This window comes from Struthio camelus, chromosome 10, assembly GCF_040807025.1.
Source record: "Struthio camelus isolate bStrCam1 chromosome 10, bStrCam1.hap1, whole genome shotgun sequence".
Classification (NCBI taxonomy): Eukaryota; Metazoa; Chordata; class Aves; order Struthioniformes; family Struthionidae; genus Struthio; species Struthio camelus.
Genome location: NC_090951.1, coordinates 2,984,464 through 3,005,187, shown reverse-complemented (window position 1 = coordinate 3,005,187; position 20,724 = coordinate 2,984,464). Strand labels below are relative to the sequence as shown.

General features: G+C 35.9%; 1 protein-coding gene across 2 annotated transcripts in view; it reads left to right on the top strand.

Annotated features, from left to right (window-relative positions):
* Window positions 1–20,724, top strand: part of BANP (BTG3 associated nuclear protein) — a 168,635-nt gene that overhangs the window by 23,047 nt on the left and 124,864 nt on the right. For both annotated transcript variants that reach the window (XM_068956003.1, XM_068956002.1), the window contains exons 5-6: window positions 16,630–16,752; window positions 17,490–17,665. In XM_068956003.1, the coding sequence (XP_068812104.1) occupies window positions 16,630–16,752; window positions 17,490–17,665 (299 nt within the window). The remainder of the gene's footprint in view (window positions 1–16,629; window positions 16,753–17,489; window positions 17,666–20,724) is intronic.

Below are 20,724 nucleotides of genomic sequence, written 5' to 3'. Positions count from 1 at the left end.
GATATTTTGAATAAGCATATCTTCACGAAAGCTGGATTTTGTTCTCAGAGTTCTATTGTTCCTATTGTTGACTCTGACCTGCTGTTATGGTACTTCATTATATACCAGTGAATTGCATTGCAGATATGGAAGCAAATAAAGGATTTGTGGTCCAGTGTAATGAGTAATTTTTATAAACAGTTGGGATACTGAGGAAAAATAGGCTAACTTTTAGATCTCCAAGAAAGAAGTTTAAGCTACAGCAAAAGCTAACATGAGAAAACTAAAAGAAAGTCTTCCAGAATTTGAGAGATGTGAACTGTATGGGAGGAAAAATGATAGACAGTAAACAAGACTGAGAGACTTGTAGCGGTAGTTGTATTTCAGTAAGCTTTTCCATGAATAGCAGTACTAAACAAGGCAGGTTTCCTACAGGTTTTTGTCCTGTATTCTCCACCTTTTCACTGGATGAGCCCCATGTTCTCTGTATGGTCTGTAACGCTCCCCACTGCAGTATTTTTACATCTTCCATGTTATTCCCATGATCTCCTGCCCTGTCTCCCGTTCCTTCCTGATGCTGCCTAAACTCCAGACTGTACAACTAGTGCCATTTTGTCCCAGATCACCTTTTTTGATTTCTAGCTAGTCCAGAGATATTGTGGATAGTTACTAGTCCAGGGGTAGGCATGTGCTACTGCTGTAGCTGGCAGCTGTGGTCTAATGGATGAGGACTTACTGACACTCTGGTAGTGGGGTGTTGAATATGGGTTTATCTTCACCCAAGCCTCAGATTTTAATGAAGCTAAGAGGCATGTAGTATCTTTCAGGCTGCTTTCTTTTTGTCAGATTTGGTTGTAATAGCTCAGCAGTTCCCAGAAGTGTTAGTTGGGTTTGGAGAAATGGCATAATTAAGAGTCTCATTTTCTTTGGAACCAAAATTAAAGAAGATTTTTAGAAAATGTTTTCTCAATGTTCAGTGGCAGTTGCATAAAAATATGTGGTTGTCAGGATTATCTACAAAGCCATAGTGTTAATGCAGAGGGGGTTTTGTTTCTTTTATTTGGAGGAAAGGGTGTCAGAGGGTTTCAAAACTGGTAGGATGGAAGGAAACAGATCCTTAGTTTGCTCAGAGTTGTGTTGAACTCTGGAGCTTTAAAATAGCCAAAACCAGTAGCATGAAATTTCATAAATTAGTAATGAGAGTATGTGTATTGTTCCAGTGTTCTGACTCTTGTCTGGCTTTGTTCACTCTAAGTATAGTGCTGCTTTTCTGTCCAGGATGTGATTGTCTCTCTTCCTTTGCCTTTAACATTTCCTGGCAATGTGACTATTAAAAAAAAAAAAACCCTTAATACTTTTCTTTATGAGGTACTGTGCTGGTCAAAAATTCCAGTAGCTGCTGAAAAATTTCTTGGATAACATAACTGGTACGACAGCTGATGGCCTGTCAGTATGGCAGCCCCAAATGCTAAATATGAAATTTAGAATGTGCCCAGGTGATAAGATTCGTAAATTGACAAACCTATTGTATGACAGTGCAACTAAAATCACATTTATTCACTTTTTAAAGAATATGTTTCATCTGAAAGGTATCAGTTCATAAACAGTGTTACTTCAAGCATGTTTTCATTAACCAGTTTTTTAACTGGGTAAGCCCAAGTGTAAAGTATTTGGGTTGATTGCTTCAGATGTTCTTGTTTTACCTAACTCTCCTTTATTTGTTTTTCTGGATATTTGCTGTAAATGTTAAATTGTATAAACCTACTGTCTGTCTTTAAGGATGTTATTTTGGACATTTTTGTTGAGGGGGTAATTGATGTAATTGGAGGGAAATGGATTTTGAAATGTATTAATTCTGGAGAGTATATAAATTTAAAATTGATATTTTCTTCATACTTAATCATAAAAATGTTACTGAAGAAATATGGAAATTTGTATGTGAGTGCAGTTTTTCTTTTGTTCAGGTGTTTTTTCTTTGAATCTTTATTATGGTAAAGTTGAAATACTGACCTCATACATCTGGTTCTTTACCATATGCATTTGTGGCTAACTGATTAAGGACGCTGATCATTGAGTATAGAGAGATAATTTCATATATTTTTGTCTTTAAGAGGAACTGGAGAGTTAAGTGGAATGGCAGAATTAGATTAAGAGCAACTTAGTTATTGCTCAAAGACCTAGTATGCTGTTCTTGAACAAGGCTTGCTCATGTTAGTGGGCTTAGAGATTAGAGTATTGAAATGGAGCTACTACAGATCCTCTTGGCTGCAGTTAGTTTATGGTGTTGGTAGGTTCATTCAGTTTGTTTTAGAAAACAGCATTTGTCATTTTTGTTTTAAGACATAAGCTTTTTTAGATATAAAACAAGGCTTGACACAGTTTTACTACCAGATGGGATGTACAAACATGCTTTATTTTTGTCAATGTAGATTGTTAATGTGTTTTATCGTTAACATTAGTCAATAAGGTGTGCTAAGTTTTGATCAATGAGGTTTGTTCGTCTACTTTGTCTACAGTACGCCAGTTGGCAAGCTTTTTGGCTACAGATTTGTCAAGTTGAAGATATGTATATTTGGTGTGGGAATGTTTGTTTACAAGTTGTTTTTTGTTCAAGTAATACCGAACTTAGAGAGAGGATTTTAAATGAAGCTGTAAAACAGTACAAAAAAATAAAACGAATTATAGGATAGCTATTCTGAATTTAGCTAAACTATTGTTGCCCCTGCATAGAGTCCTTTAGGGAGGAGGAAAAAAAGTAAGTGTATGTGAAAACGTTTGCAAGAAACCTAATCAAGGTATTCTTATAAAAAACAAATTATACTTAGAATCGTAAGAAAAGGTAATTATATTTTTTTCTGTGAATTACAAACCCCTTACCCAACCTATTTTCATCTTATCAGGTGTTGAATAGCTTTTTCATTTTTGTTGCATTTTTATCATAAGGACTTTTATTGATTATAATAAACTATCCTAATATGCTAATCCAGGCTTTCAACAAGAAATGTAATTCTTTGGTTCTTATCACTAAGTAGTGTTTTTTGAGTGTCTAGGTATATAGTTAACCTCTTTCGCACGTTTACAGCAGTTAATATTATAATTCATTAGGTGGCGTAAGCTACTCTCCAAGTTTACTTTATGGTGGTGGTTCTTTTTTCTTTCCCTCTTTAATTTAACAGTAAATTAATATTATAAACCTTCTGGAACGTTAATACTGCTGACTGAAGTTAAGAGCTAACTCTTTCTGGAAGTATTTTCAGGTCTGAAAATCCTCAATTTGCTGAAAGAAATTACTTACTATTGTTTGTTTACTACTATTGTTTACTACTATTGTTTACTACTATTGTTTACTACTATTGTTTACTACTATTGTTTACTACTATTGTTTACTACTATTGTTTACTACTATTGTTTACATTGCCAGTATTGTAAAATATACGGTTTATTTTCAAGTTGCAGGTGTTCTATTCTGTCTGCTGTGAGCCTGATTTCATGTACTGAACTTAGGCCTAAAAAATATTTCTCTGGAAGCAGGCTCAGCCCTTGAGACGCCTCAAGAGCCAGCGGAGCAAAAGATGTAAAATTAAGCCATGTTTTAAAAAAAAAAAAAAAAGTTACAGATTATAAATACAGATTGAAAATACAGCCAGGAAGTTGAGGTGGCTAGTAGAACATATTATAAAGATTTTATCTGCAAAAAGTAAGGGGTTCTTCAGGTTATCATAAATTTGTCATTATTTTTTTTTCCACATTACCTGTCACTTTCAGCTCTCGGGCAATGCTACTGTGTGCAAATCAAACTTGTTTTAAATGAACAGTTAAGGTGTCATATCTGTAGCTGTACAGTGCGTAGCTACATATCTGTAGAGTTCTGTTTATAATTAATGGGATTGTTTCATGAGGAAGAACTTCTGCTTTAAGGTTGCTTGCGCTGCCCTCATGTGAACAGCTCTTACTTGTGCAAGTCCATCCTGTTTGTGGCTATGTGTGGAAAGGGTTGAAGGAAGATGGCACAACTGTTTGAGATCTGTGTTCACCTTGTTCATTTCAGGTACACTCACAATTAGGGAACAAAATCAATATTAGCAAAATATGAAGATTATCATCAATTAAAAAATTTCACCACTTTAGAGGATCTTTCCCCTGTTTCGGTAATTTTTAAATTTTTGTTTAGAATGTTAAGTTCTTCTAAAGGGAAAAAGAGATCTTTCAGTGCATATACACATAAACAGAATAATTTTGATATTTTAAAAATATTTTTCAGTAAATTAGAAGTTTGACTGAGGGAGTCGAGACTTGAATTATGGTTCATAATTGCATCAGTTGGTCCAAAATGCTGTTACTTTTCTTGCCTTTTGGGGTTTCTGTTTTCAATTCTGCTACTTCTTCTTAGTTTAAGTCTTTCACTGTAATGCAGGTGATAGAGGAGTTTCTCTCCCATGTGCACACATGCATGTATACCCACACACATGCTTGCCAGTTGAGCATGTGAAGTGTGATTTGTACAGTTTTGTTAAATGAAGTAAACTAGCTGCTGCCACCTTACGATGCCAACAGGCGTTCATCAGTATATTATTCTAGAAGAATTGTTGCCGCTAGAAGTGGATGGATGAAAACCCAAGTAACTTAATGAGGTTTAGTAATGTTTTTTCAGATGTTTATCTGAAAAATACCGTTCTTTCTTGCATTAAACCCATTCAGTTTTTGATGCTAAAGTAATCAGATAGTGGAATCCTGTAATTAAACTTCAATCCCCCTTTCTTGGCATCTTTTCCAGAACTGCATAGTGTTAGTTTCTTTTGGCTTTTGGTATGAACAAAATACTTTGTATCTTTGATTCACTGAAAAATACTGTAATTCTTTCCAAAGTCTCCTAATTTGTTACAAAGACTTGTCAGCCTCAAGATTTTGATTCTTCTCCTAGATGGCTTGTAAGAGTACTGATATAAATCTTTTCATCTTACCTATTTAAACATACATTTCATGTACGTATTCATGCAACAAGTTACTGTCATTCATTTTACTTAGGAGCAATACGTCTTTGTATTGAAAATATTTTAAGAACTCGCATGACTGATTTTTATTATTATTCCCTGTATCCTATTAGTTCTACAGCAGCAATGCTGCGAACAAGGATAGCAATTATTTGTTTTGGATATTTGCACTAGGTTCTTAAATGTTTTGAAATTAAGCTTGTCTGTTATGCTGAAATTTGAATTTTCGTGGTAGACTGTCAGAAAATGTTCCAAATTTCACATTTCATTGGTTTGTGTAGATTGTACATTCAGTCCTTAACAACTATGGGCAGTCTAGGGAGAAATGGCATCTTGCACTTAAGAAGTTTATATAGCGGTGTTCTCGCTGGAATTTTGCATTCCATTATTGTTGCACTAAGATAGTGAGGAGCCAAGTGTTTAGTAATTTGTTGTTAGGATTTCATAAATCTAGAAAGAAATTATAGCTCTCATATAGCATTTAGGTTAAGAGTGCAAGGTTAGTTACAGAATTAAAATAGCAATCTAATATGAACATTTCATCTGTGTTTTGGGGAGTTCAATAATTCATACGTATATGAGATAGAACTTAATCTGTAGAACTTATTAAATTGACCAAGATTTGAATTAGGTCGATTTGTTCTTCCTAAGGCCATTGTTTTTAGGTTAATGGTTTCTGATGAAAATGGTCAAATGATTCAGATGCTAGCTTATTAATGATGCTTCAATATAAAAATAAACTGCAAGTAGCAGATGTCTGAGAAATGGAAGCAAAGTTTGTGGCTTGTATTTAATAATTTTGTTCTTTTTTTTTTTTTTTGAAATGTGCCTAAATGTGTGAGGCTTAGAGTACTAAAAAAAAAAAAATTTAGAAAGATATGATTTTGAATTCTTAAAAGTAGTATCATGCTAGCTAAGCTTTTCAGCAGCAAACACTTATACAAAGTTCTAGATAAAAACATTCCTGCAGGTTTTAGACAACAGGTTCAATCTTGCAGATGTGTTATCTGGCTTAATATTTTACTCTTTGCCAGGTTGTGATACAGGACCTATTGGTACTCTTAGCCTGTGACAAATGTGGAACCATTTCAATTAGAATAGATATATTTATGCACACACACACACAAATGTAAATACATAATAAATGCACTCAAGACCTATTTCATACAGTATGTATAAGTAATATAAATATACAGGTAATTTAAATATTATATACAAATCTATTTACAATCCATTTTGAAAATATATATATGTATGTAATTTTCACTTGTTCTGAGCAATATGTAGGTAGACAGTTTAGTTTATTGCCAGTTAGCTAATACGTAGTAACTTTATTCTGTATCTGAGCCCTTTGAACCCTTAGTGAATGTTTTCTTTTTCTTTTAAAGAAAAATCTCTTTTGAAAGTTATGGCAAGAAAATAAAAATGGAATTGCATGAACTCCATTGTAGTGCAGTATATTGTTATGGCTAATAGTAAACTAAGAAATGAAAACTGAATGTGTACAGAATTTGCCCTTTGTGCTGTGACGTTTTAGAAATCAGCATGCTTTAATAGCAAGGGTATCTGAGAATGAAAAAAGAGGTATGCATGCGCATCAAGAAGGCTTTGAGTTTTATACATGGATTAGAGTATAGGAAATAATGCTAGAAGGGACGTTTACTAGTATAATTAGTGTCTTAAGGACATTTAAAACCAATTATAGAAGTATTAAAATGTGGATTGACCTACCCCCTTGCCAAATCCCACAAGGTCTTATTAGATGACTTCTGGGGAAAAAAGAACTTTTACCTTAATTCTGTGATTCTATGAACATAGCCAGCTATTGGATTTAAGAAATAAATGTAAAAGGTATGTTACTTGAAATTTGGTTCAGGACAAATGCCTTTATATGAATCATGCTTTTCCTTTTTCTTAAATAAATAGTTGAAAAGAATTATTATATTTAACAAAAATGAATAGTTTTCTCTTCATGAACGTTGTAAAATTGATGAAAAAGATTCTTAGAGTTATATTTTAGTGCAACTCTAAAAATCTTAATATGTTGAACCCCTACACCAGATTGTGAGAGCATGTGTTATATACTATGTATTTTGACTAGTGAAATACCAAACATACAATAAACAGAAGGGGGCAGAAAAGCTTTATATATTCATTTGGATTCCAGTTTTGAGAATTTAAATATTTTTAATGTTGTAGTCTCTGTAGATGTTGAGAGTTTGAAAATCCAGCATTAAGAGCACCCTTTCTTGAAACTTCTCTTGTAAGTTGGAGTATTTGATTCTGACAATACCATAAAAAAGTATGAATAAGAAAGGGAAAACCTAATCCATTTGTGATTGAAGGGGGCTAGCTTTCATCTTCCTATGGAAATGATAGATATTTAATTTCCAAGTTGTGATTCAAAATAATTTGCATGCCTGTTTACAGCAGCTGAAATTATCTGTCATGCTATGTAATGAAATTACCAAAAGACGAATGAACCAGTCTTACTACTGGAAAAGCATGTATGCTAGTATAGTTTTAAAAGAAGTGAGCCGCAGTGATTTGGGGGATTCTTAGTTTTGCATTAAACAAGGTAAAGAGCTGTAAGTGGATTCAGAGCTTCAGTAGGTTGAAACAGCCTAACATCTAGCAAGGTTTCTGCAAGGTTGGTGAGATGGCGACGAGCCAGTATTCCATCTGCCTTATTTGGCAGCCGATGCTATTTAAGTGATACGTTTCCAAACCTAAAAAACACACTGTTTGGAATGTGAAAGCCTTTCTGAACAGAATTTTTCCTTTCTGTGGAACTGTACGTTTTAGCTCAATCCCTTTAGCTCAATCTCTTTGTTCCATATTGAAAGATGGAGTATGAGACATGAAACTGGCTCTTTATGCCTTTTAAAATTATATTCTTTGTAAAAAGTGAAGAGTGATGTTTCTTAACATCCCTTCAGGATATATGGAAATAAAATATTCAATAGCAGCTCTTGAAATAGCAGCTTCCTTGGCCTTTCTATAAATAGTAACATATGTGTAGTGACAAGTGTGCGTAGCTAGCTGGGTAACTATGAAAAGCCATGGAGGCATATGGGTAAAAGCTTCTGCCGACTGGCTCTGTGCGTACTGCGTACTTGAGTTCTGTTTGCAGAAATTTAGTATTTATTTGTGATTCGTTATCTGGTGACCGTTGAGAGAGTTCAGTTACTGTAATTGGTATGTTGAAAGTCAGCGTGTAATGTGATTTCCCTCATCCCCAAACTCGTAGCTCCGTGAATGTCAGAATTATGCTAGGTGGCCTATGACTGACGTTGGAAGCATATGCGTCTTTGTTTAGGATCTCTGCTGTAGAAGTGAAACTATAAATGTAGTCGCTCATGTTTGTATAGTGTTGTTGAAAATGCAGTGCTTATTGAGTCTTTTAAAATGTCTTTTGTTTAAAAAGGTATCTTACATGCTGTCTGTGGAACTAAAATTCAGAATGTAGTGGGTTCCAGCAGAATGCTCTGCTTGACTACAGCTTTTCTCCTGTCTTTGTTGTTTGAATGCAACGGTCTCTTTCTAAGAAGAAGTTGAGGTGTGACGTAGAAGTCCCGAAAAGGACAGCATAGTCATGACACTTGAAGACTCTAATTGTCTGTTTAGTGTGGTGATTTTCAGGTGGATATTATGGATTGTTGAAAAAATTAGAAAGTAGATTTAGAAGGATCCAACTGTGTAACAGAATTATACCACGATAGTTTAAACTTGATTTTGGGTCATAAAATCTGCACAAATCTCTGCAGGCTATAAAAGTTAGGCTACTTAGTCTCCTGTTAGTAACATAGCTTCACTTAACAAATTGGTCTGAAAGTGTTTAATTTCACATTTAGCCACTCCGGATGGGCCTTTTTTTCACTCCCCTGGAGTTTCCTTTCTTATCCTTCTACTCAAATAAACTAGCAAACACTTCTCTATTTAGTTGCACTTAGTTAATGCTCCAAGTGTGTTTTCTGTCATCTACCTGGATGAGTCACTTTTTTTGTCTCTTCACTTTTTTGCCTGTAGAAATAGAACCATCTCTTTGGTATTTTAGTTGTAAGACATTCCTGTTAGGACAATTCTGGCTCTTATTGTGAATCTGATATTTTGTGTATTGGAAGTTGGGGGCGGGGGGGGGGAAGCCTTTTGATGTCTGTTTGGAACGTGCCTAGTACAGGCTGCATCACGGATGAGGTGTGTGTTAACTAAGTGAAAGCAGTATTTCTCTTAAGTGTTTGACCGGACCTCATCAGTCTCCTTTTCTTAAATCTAACCTAATGTTCTGCGCATCTTGTAACCCTCCTTGATAAATGATTGATGCATTTTTGTGCTATATTTTTCTTCTCTTTTTACATCTAATTAGGTAAGGAGGGATATTGTAGAAGTTTTATAAGGACTACACTTTGCTCTGGTTTATAGATTCCTGAAATTATTCTTGCTCTTGGGCAAAATACATGGGCATTTAGGTGTTAAACTATGTAGACGGGAAACAGCCTAGCTTGCCTAGTAGCCTTTAGAAATCTTACTAAGCGTGTATCTGGGGTTTTAATAGTCTAAAAGCTCTTATTCTTTCTTTGATTACTTCTACTTCTTTTTTTTTTTTTTTTTTGTTTTGCTGTATGGACTATCACTTCAGAGTCTTTACTTTTGCTTCAAATGTATAGTAATTTCTTTCTTAGTGCGAAGGCTGCAGTAGATCATTTTATTCGTTGTAGCTGGATTAAAGATCAGCGAAGCCCGCATCTTTACTTCTGGAAAATGACTGTCTTTCTCTTAGAGATCAACCTTTCTCATTTGGAGTTTGATGCAGTCTCCGCTAGACTGTGTTATCTAGCTATAGTTCAGAAAGTTAAGGCCCAGAGAAGGGTAATAACTGTAAATTTATTTCTATGTTATGTCTGAATAAAGAAGTCTTTGCTATTGTATTTTTGTTTCAGTACGTTATCTTTAGAGAGACTTGTATTAACCTGTTAGTAATAAATTATGATCTGTGCTTTTCCAATCAGCAATCAGAAGACTAATAATTAATGCTATTTCTAGTGTAACTCAGTATTTTTATAGTAGTTACATCAGTTGCAACACTGCCCAGATATACTGTTGTTTTTCTGCCTTTCTGTATCTACTGAGGCAAAAGGGCTCCTTGGAGACTGTTTTGCTTGAATTTAATTTTTAGAGTATTTCAGGTGTGTTAGAAATAAGAGGAGTAATAAGGAAAATGTGAGAGAGTTGTTTTTGTAGATGTACAGGTATTGTAAAACACTTAAAGTGACAAGCTTTACTTCTTAAGTGATAGGTTCTTTGGGTCATTTTTAGCATTATCTGGCTATTGCTCAGTTGGTGAACCTTTTTTGGAAATTGAAGTTATCACTTATGAATGATTGCAGTTGGTCATACAGGTGTGTTTAAACAGCTTTTCTCAGAGCAGAATAATCCAAAGCAGATTGTTGCCTTCACAGCTTTTTAAATTGATTGATAACATTAGTCTAAAAGACAGTAAATCATAGCTTTCTGATTGTCAGCCAATTCAGAGGCTCTCCATGCGTAGGTAAGGTTGAGAGCATCATAAACTCTACATAGATGTCTTTTGTAACTTGGAAAATTTTCTAGTTCTTACATATTTGAGCTGAAAGCTTTGGAATCCTTAAAATGTTAACAGTATGTTTTAATAAATGCTGCTTTTGCTTTGTCTTTATTTTGTAAATTGCTTACAGCTTTCTCAATTTTCAAACGCACGAATCTCTTCCAGTGATGGCTATGTACTTTGGCTTGTCTTTTTAAGAGACCTAATCAAAAGTGCTGTCTTGGTCTTATGTGATATTCCAGATGCAAAGAATCCAAAGATAATTTTTGAGAACGGAACCCTTACTAAAAATGATGGCTAACACTGCTGCTTTTCTGGCAATAGGCTGTGACTAGGAGAATGGACAACGTTAGGGGCATTAAGACTTGAACTGTTCAAGTGCCCGTACAGCAGTCTAGGTATTATTCATCTTGGTGAATGGTTTATTTTTTGGCAAGACTCTTCTGGTAGATTAGCAGCCTTATTCATTTTTTGGCATAAAGTCAATGTAATTTTGTGTATGCTTTGCAGGTTTGTTTTTTTGTGGTGGTTGTTCATGTGTAGCACTGGTGTAAATTTGTAAGTCAGAGTTTTCTTGTTCATATTTAGACAGGGGATCTTAGCTGTGGATGGCTTATCTGCAAAAGGCAAAGGAAGCAGGTGGTCATCAAGAGGAAGGAGCACAGTAACATTATCTTCTTAAAAGGTAATGAAAAGATCCAAAGAGGAGCTGTTCTTAAGGATGTATGCAAGTGTTATTGAAAGACAGAAAGAAAAAAAAAAGTAAGCAAACTTCCTCCTTGCCATTTCTAAAATGATTTTTTTTCTGTACAAATTAAAAAGTACTTATGATTTCCTTCCTGCTAGGGCTAACTGTAATATTCCTCCAGAGCTCCAACACATGGACCAGCTACACGTTTTAAGTCCTTAGCTCAGTCCTTAAGCAGCAAACTGGAGTTCAGTTGCTTAAGGAGCAAACTGGAAAATACTGGAGTTCAAGATCTCTTTCCCAGATTTGCTTTCCTGAAGGTTTTGTTTGGCTAGCACAACAAGTTTGTTAGCGATAATTTCACCTCCTTTGTTCCTCATTCCCTGTCCCGCTGCACCTCCTTCTTGTATGTAAAGTAGACGAAGACATGAATGATACTCTCAGGGGTCCTGCTTTACAGATCATCAGCACCCACTATGTGTGGGGATAGTAGTGACCATAAGGTATTACACAGACAGGAAAGAGCAGTTCATGCGGATGTGGCTAGTTGAATGTCTATCAGATGAGCTCTTATTTACCTATTTGCAAATGCCAAGATGTGCAAGGGAGGCTCAGAAATGGTCTAAACAGAATATTCTCTAAGTTCCTTTCTTCAACTGGTTGAGCACTGCTATAAATTTTCCACTAGCTAGCCTATGTTAGTGTGTCCAGAGATATAAGAATAACTTGTCTGAAATATTTCAGTCTGAGTTTGTCCACAATTCATTTTCATCCATTTGGAGAAACTCTTTTGATCTCATACCTTTTGGGAGATAGAAATGTCAGTTGATTCCTTCTGTTTTATTTTTCTCTCCTTCTAAATGAAAGAGTCTCCTGGGAAGAGGAGGAGATTGTGATCCTTCCATTGCCAAAAGTTATTTTTTGTTATTGGCTGCGTTCTGTATGATTGACAGGTTATTGGCAAAGAGCAACCAACAGTTAAGACTAATGATCATATCTATGACTCACACATTTCCTGCATTAAGAATTACCTTTGGCAGCAATTGTCTAATGCAAAACGTACAAGGTTCTTTTATATTAAAAAAAAAAAAAAAAAAAAAAAGATAAGAGTCCAAATATGCACACTTGAAAATCTGGCATGTTTATTCTTTTAGAAGTACTTACTCCAGGGATATAACAGATTCTTTGGTAAACTGCATTAAAAAAATCCCGAAATATGAATTGATCTGTAGGCAGCATGCGTTTTAAAACTTTCACTGTGTTGTATCCAAAAATAGGCAGATTACAGGACCAGTCTCTCAAAGTTCTGATGCTTATGAGGAAAGGAATATGTGGAGATGAGAGGAAACTCCTGAAGGCTGTGCAACAAAGCTGGGTTTCTCAAACAGTCCCCTGACTCTCTCTCAATATTTTCTTTCTGTCTTCATCACAAATTCTTCATGAGTATAGCACTGGCAGCACTGATACAGTTGTTCCATTTGGGAGCTGGGTGGACATCAGTAACTTTGCTCTCTCATCTTGCTGATTTCCCCTCTCCCCCCCCCCCCCCCCCCCCAATTAGTACATAAGTAATGATTAAAGTTGATTGTCTTCAGTATGAGGTGTACAGACTGAGAAGACAAGCATCTTTGGCTTCAATACTGGATTGTCAGAATATTTACTCTATTTCTTTCTTTGTTATAAATGTGGCGCTGTTTCAAGGATTAGAGGGAGCAAGAAGAAATTAGAATAATCCAATATGGGGATATTCTGTGCTGTAATAATTTCTGATGATTTCCTCTGGTAGATTTTGTAAGGTTGGCCCAATATTTTGACTTGCATAGAACTGCTTGGTTAATTTTTTGTGTGTTGAGCAAATTTTATTGCTATCCCTTTAAAAAAAACCTGAATCTGAAAATAAAGACTAGAACTTGTAATGGGAAAGTTACTGCGAAGGCGCATTCCTGTATCTGCAGGGAGTCTTGTGGCAGTCGGTTTTCCCTGCGTACAACTTGGAGGTCTAAGGCAACGCTGTGAAATTCTCATTTTTGCAAGCGTAACGGCCCTTTTCTGTATTGGTCAAAATTGTTAATTTCTTTTTCTTCCAAATAAGTAGCTGCTCAAGTTTCACAACATCAGCTCTGAAAAATTTCTGCCTCGTGATGCCTCATCAGCAGAATTTGACAGCAACAAATTGTTTGTAGCCATTCTTGTTCCATGTATAACGTGGGTCAGAACTGTACTTTATTGGTTGATGTTCATGATATTTTACATGGAAAGACTACCTCATCCTCCTCACGGAGACTGGTTTTGAAAGCTTCATTCTTCAGGAACTGAGTATTAAGCATAGTAAAATCCTCTTTTTTTATTTTCATTTATTTTTATTTTTTGAAAGGATCAAAATGGAATTGAATGAGTTTTACCAGAGTCTTTGTGTTAGTAAATACAGAACACAAATCTTTTATCTACCACTAATATTATTGACCACTAATATTTCCTGGTAATAGATGAGAAACTGCACACAGTTATTTTGAAACCAGATGTAGACTTCCTACTCAGATTAATCGCCGAGGGAGGTTAAACTGTGGTTGTAGATTTGTTGAGCTGTGTCGAACGTTTCCCAAAAGATCATTACTTTAGGAGTTGTCTACCAGTGTGCTTTCTGTGCGACTTGGTTTTCTCTCCAAATTGATTTATTGGCTCTCAGAATCCTTAGAACTTGATAACTGTTCGATTCCCAGCGTAAAACAACGGGTGGACAATTTGGCAGTTGCTGTGGCTTGTTACAAAGTTTTTCCTTGTGTATGTGGTGTCTGTTTTTTGCCTTTGTGCTGTATAGCCAGGAAAATAAGTGTTAGTAAAACGACATGTTTAGTGGCTCCTCCTCAAACAGTTGTGATGGTGGATTTTTCCTACCAATAACCCGTTCTACTGCTTGGGAAAAATTAATGCTCAGAGAGGGGGCCACTTCTTTTATAGGCTTTTACGTGGGGATAATTTGAAATACTGTAAATACATTGAAGTAAGCAAGTTTGAACATACATTGCCACATTGAAGAGGGGATAAATCTGTGCTGCTGGGTTGTATCAAAGTATTTCCTCATTCTAAATTAGCTTAGATGCCATCTATGCCATTGTTAAATGCCATCTATCTCGCTCTCCAAATTTCTTCCTTAAAATGAATGTACTTTTTCTTTAAAAAAAAAAAAAAAATCTTTTTTTATGTCAATTTTTACTGCTAAGGCTCTTTTTTCAAAGATAAACTTAATATGTGCAAAAGCCTAAGGACTCTCTAAATTGAGTATTATTGCGTTTATCTCCACAGCTGCAATTAATTATTCTGAGTATTCATTAAAAAATAAGCTTTGGTAAGTGACATTTTACACATGCATTCAAAAGTGATTGTAAGGAAGATGATGATGATAAAGAACAATGTCTAAAAGGAAGTGTAAAATTTTTCAACGTTTTAAATTGCCCTGTGAAAACTTCAAATGTAGCCATTTGGGCAGTTTGAGAAATAGAATGAGAACATATGTGGCTAGTAAGCGGGGGAATTTTCAGAACTGGTACTTCTCAGTATTTTATCAAGGATTTAATAAGATTTGATGTTTCTTGGAACTTTCAGTCCTGGCATTGAGAAAATAGATAGAAGTTCCCGTTTTTATTTTTTAAATAAGAAAACTTAGTCTCTACTAACTTGAATTTTTTTCCCTTAGTAGTGGGGAAGTTTTGAAAAGGTGACTATGAAAGCATCATAAACCCCTATAGCAACCAAAAAAAAGAAGTTTTTACTATTTAACAATTCATTGTTTTAGGTCAATCTTGTGATTTTTCTGAAGCTTAAAACAATCGTGTTAAGTTTGGGATTGTCATTTCTGAACTTCACATGCATAGGAAAAGCTATAGTACATTCTGTACTTGTCCCTGATTAGACAAACATCTTCCAGAAGCTTTATTGGGTTTGCAGTCCAGCAGATCATTGGCAGGTCCATAAGGAATCCCATTTGTTGCTAGCAACAGATGCAATTACTGTAGAAGGGGTGGGGGGCAAGGGACTAGGCCCTGGGGTTTTTAATGTCCAAAATAACGTCAGCCATTTTAGCTGAGCCAAGGTTAAGATTCCTTTTATTGTTTGTTCTTAGGATGATTTCTTATATCTTCTTTAAGTCTTAATGATTGGTATTGTAGCCCTTTGTATCTTATGTAGATACATGAATATTTTTGCAAGCAGCCGCTGTGTTGCAGCTGAAATAAACAGAGTCGCTGTCATCAGATTTGTTTGTCTTTTGTATTTGTGTTTCAACAATTAGCCAAAGAATACAGTCAAGAAAAATAAATGACCATTAGTGATGTCGGAGATGTTGAACTAGTGAAAACAGTACAAAGTGGGCTATTTACTGAGTGAGGCAAAGAAAAAGAAGAAAGCCGTCTCTGTTACCAAAGCACAAATTTTCTTCTGAGTTGTCTCCTTAAGCTTACCATGAGCACAGTGAAAACAGTCTTAAATATCAAAGCCATGCCATATTTAGATTGCTTAATGGTGTGGGAAAAATGGTGATAATCTCTGAGATCAAATTAAATGATAAACTGCATGCCAAAGACAATTATTTACTTTATTCTGTATTAAATTGTAGACCTGCTGCTTTTTTCAGTGCAGCACTCCAGTTATTTGCTTATGCACGTTTTATTCTGCATTGTCATCTTAAGTGACAGAGAAGGCATTCTAATGATTTCTTATTGCTTCACACAATAAATGCTTTTCTGTTCTTTGTTTTTGATTTTTTTGTATGTTAAACGAACACAAGAAATGCTTTAGTCTCGTTGTTGTTTAAAGTTACTGTCTATCTCTCTTCTGCCCTCATGCTCCCAATCTCCCCCTTATCCCCTCCCCACAAAAAACTCCCAAGCCAGGAAGACAGTACATACTTTTGAACTGAGCTCATCATCCTGTTTTGCAATAAATACCTTTAAACTCTCTTCAAGGAAATCCTATTAAAAATGTTACTTTTCCATGTAAATTGGCCGCAGTAGCTATGAAAATGTGCGCTCTCAAACTTTGCAGAACAAGTATTTGATGCCTCTTTGGAGCTGTGGTTTACAGACTTCCTTCTCTGTATCTTAGTTGATGAATTCTTTATCGTTTTGCCAGGGGTCATGGACTGTTATATAATTCCAATGAAACCATCAGTCCTCCGAAAGAATTATGAGTACTTGGAATGGTACAGATGTCAAATGCGATGGATTACCAGCTTTAGCATTTGATATATAACTGCGATGCTGGGAGAAAAAAATCTCTCTTAGCAGTCTCAGTTTTAAAGCAGACTATTTGAATTAAAAGACTAGGTTAATGTATTATTTAAAAAGTTTACTCCTTTACGTTCCATTTTCCTGTCTAATTTTGTCTTGTAGTGTTGTCCCCCAGACCACAGTAATACTGAACAACGATCGACAGAATTCAATCGTAGCCAAGATGGTCGGGCAGGAAGAGCCGTTGAGCAGAGCTGCAGATTCTCTGGAAAATATCCTTAGCAAGTTAGTAGCAGTTACTGCAGTCTTCTCCCTTCCCTCCCCCTTTCCGACAGACAGATCAGTAGCAGTCTCTGCGGTAATTCCAAGTGCAAGATGGGGAATGTTCTAGGTAGTGGTGGGGGGGAAGTATTCACGTGCTGATTCAGTGCATCAGGCTGGCAGTCCTGCCTAGCAAAACCCCATATCAGTGGAAAAGGTACGGAGCTGCGCTCCATCCTTGCTGTAGAGAGTGTGTCTCAGAAGATCTGGGATTAGGTCAGTGTGAGTTGCCAGCTACCAAGAGAAAGAAAACATGCCCATGACTACGTATTTTTACATGGGTACTTGATCACTTGGGAGCATGCCAAGATCCTGTGATTAACTACCTGAATAAAGAATGCACAGCAGCCCAGTGATGTTTGTTAATTTTTGTCCTATCTAAGGTAAACTTTAAGTGGAAGGGGAGATTCTGGGTAGAAAATGTTTTTAAATTATAAGATATTTGAATAAGTTATTTAAAGAATTTTGTTTGTTTTGCACACTGGCCTGGACTTTCCATTGAGGCTAATTTAGAAAGCGTGCATTAAAAAATTTTAATTTATTCTGCTGTTTTCATTCTGTTATTTTGCTGGATAGCTCTTAGTTATGAACAAGAGTAGGTTTGTTAATTTTCTCAATTAGTTTGTTAAATTCCTTTGTAATAATGTTATTGCTGATCAAGGATTGTGTTTTCCCAGACTAAGTGCTTTTCTCTTCCGTAGTGCTGTTCCCGGCCGTAGACAGAACACCATCGTGGTGAAAGTTCCAGGGCACGATGACAGTCACAACGAGGATGGTGAGAGCGGCTCTGAGGCCAGTGACTCAGTCTCCAACAGTGGACAGTTAGGAGGCCAAAGTATTGGAAACAATGTCACCCTTATTACACTGAACTCTGAAGGTATGCTGGTCAAACTGGGAGGCCGCTTGAGCAAAGTAAGTGGGTGGAGGAATGAACTAAGATTCAGCCGGACGTTTCGGAGGTTGCATCATTGGTCCAGTCTTGAATCGGTAGGCAGTACAGCAAGCATCAGAGAGAGTAAATGATGAACTGAATGAATCAATTTTCTTAATTTCCACTAGTTTTGCAGGCAGAAGAGCTAATTAAAGTAACTCATATAAAATTTTATAAGTTTGCCCCACTGTAGCAGTGCTGCTTTATATTTTAAACCTTTTTAATTAAGACATGCAACCTACAGGATTTGCAAACCGCCAAGCTGAAATACTGTTCCAGGAAAGTAACTGCCTTCTCTGGGAAATAAAATCTGCTAGTTGATCTCCTCCTCTAACTTATTGTGCCAGTCCACATGTGTAGTTCTTACGAAAGTAAAATATCCTTTTTGGCAAGTGTAAACAGTTTTTAGCAGGAAATTCTTATTAAAAATGGACTGGTTGTAGGATAGTGTGTAGTGTCAGAGTTTTTTTGAGACTTTAGGATTTGGAGAATGAGAAATCAAATTCAGTGGAATCTAAGAATGTTATAGCCTTATAAAGATATTCTATTGTATATGGTTGGAAATACTGAAATGAATGTTAGTTGCTGTATTTTAATCACAGACTTGATGGGGTATAGGGGACAGTTGAGTTTTTAGGTGAAGAGTAACATAATTTATAGCCATACCTTGTTAATTTTATTTTTATGAGTTTTCAGAACTGACTAATAATTCTGGATGCTAGGTTTCATGCATAACTCGTTTGACACTTTGTTAACCGTGATACTTGGAAAACCTCAGAACTCTGCTTACTCAAAGTCTCATATGCCAACGATCGTTGCTGAAAATGTTGCTCTAAGGCATTTGAACCTAGCATTCTGTCACTTTTATGTATGCTCATACAGTATACATGTTTCATAAAGAGCTTTTCAAATCTTCTGTCCTGCATGTGTGTTGTGACAAAGAGTTGCTTCCGAAGGGTATTTGATTTTTGGGTCAATGGAGGATTAAAGGAGACTGAGACTTATCTGAAGAGTCCCTCTCACAGAATCATCAGATTGCAGATAGTGCCGATACTTCCATGTGAATAATCCAAGTTCTGTAGCAGTAGACTAGAAATATTTTACTTTTATGTTTGCTGCTATTTATAGCAAAATTTTTTTTAATTGGCATACAGTAATTATACTGTTTCTTATATCCTCCTTATGAATTCTTCCCTGATGTACTTAATCTGCATTCATTTTTGGCTTCCATTGTGAGGAGAAGTTCTTTTGTGCTTTCTGAATAGAATCAGATAGATTTAGTCTAAGTTATCTGCTTCCTATGGTAAAGAAATATCTGGAAGGACAAGTGCCAAGTCTTCTGTTCTCAAGTCTTGATCAATGTCAGTCTGATGGCTAGAGTTGTTAGGATTTCCTAGTTTTACAAGCTATGCTCTAGTTACCTATCTTCCCCCAGGCTCGTAAAAAACGTCCAGTGGGAGGAAAGTCTAAGTTACGCTGGTTAGATGGAAGGAGCAATCAGCAGGCATTACTGGTAATATTTTTGGCTCTTTGACTCTGTTTTGTTCCAGTTATCTAACCCTACCCCTTGCACTGTTAATTAGCTATTGGTAGACCATCTGATAAACGCTATGTTCAGGACTGTTTTTCCCTTGTAATAAGGGTGTTGTGGACTGTATGACTAGCATGTGCCTTTGTCTCAGTGAGATTGGATTTGTACAATGTTATATGTGGAACTACCTCATAAATATGTTAGAAGCAGAACTAGGTGCAAAATTAAACACATTTTGTGTACTAGGCAACATATTTTTGAGAGCACTTACTGGTGCTTCATCATTTGCACTAGCTAACATGTATTTTTAGATGAAAGTCAGTGTACTAGCTTTGATGTGTTAAGCCCTGAATAGCCTAGGAGGAGACTAAAACTCTCCCTTGTGTTTGTGGGATGTAAAGCCAGAACTCCCCTGTTATAGGAAGGGGCTGTAAGCAAGACGTTCTCCCTGAGGTCTTTGGAAATAGCTTTTAGTTGTTTTCCCCAATTGCGTGCCAATCAGCTGACCAGTAAAACACACTACAAATAATATATTCCTTTAGAGAAGAGCGGGGTGGGGAGAATGAACAGGGAGATTTTTAGATTTGGTTTTTACTGTTTTATTTTGACCGACAGGGAGGAAGGGTGGCACAAATATAAGTGATGACATTAATATAATACAGGTATGGTTCAGGGTAACGCAAAGCTGTACTATTCTATGTTATTTTAAATGGTAATAAAAACAAGTATTGATAAAAATTGTCTTTTTCCTAAAAATATCTTTTGCAAAATCTTAATGAATTCTGCCTAATTTGAGATGAGTTGTCAGAAAAGACCGTATTTGTAGTGCTATAGATATGTACAGCTATGTACAGCTGTACAGCTCAGTATTTATAGCAGAAACTATTATCTAACTTTTCTTCATACAGCTTTAAAGCTATGTGAGGCGGAAGATCTTAAACTTCCAGAGAAGAAAAATACTTGTAACTTCAGTTTGAATAATCATATTTTACAGAATATGTGTTGACTTTGACAAACGCCTAGACTTGAAATCAGAAAAAATTAAAAAATCTTTGCGTCTTATTCAGCAAACGAGTATCACTATGAGTGGAAGGTGTAGGTTCTGGAGGTCTTCATGTCTGACATGGTAGGACTTGCATATAAAACATGCTCTTTGGGGAATTTGGTAATATTTCATAGAGCTTTGCATCAGCTATGCTGGGAGCGAAGTTCCTAAAATTAGGAGGCTGGTTGTTGTAGAATGCTCTTTTTGACTTGGTTGTTTGACACAGATGTGCACAGACAGGTGTTGGCCTTCTATGCAGTTGTTGTATATGTAAATTTTGGAGAAACAGCTCATCCATTAATGTCTTCAGATCTGATTTTCTTCAGACCTTTAGAACACTCATCCATTAAAAATCTTGTTGAGATTTATGAACGCTTTGAGAATCAGATTAGCAGTCCCCCAGACCTACCTCCTCTTGCCCTCGTGAAG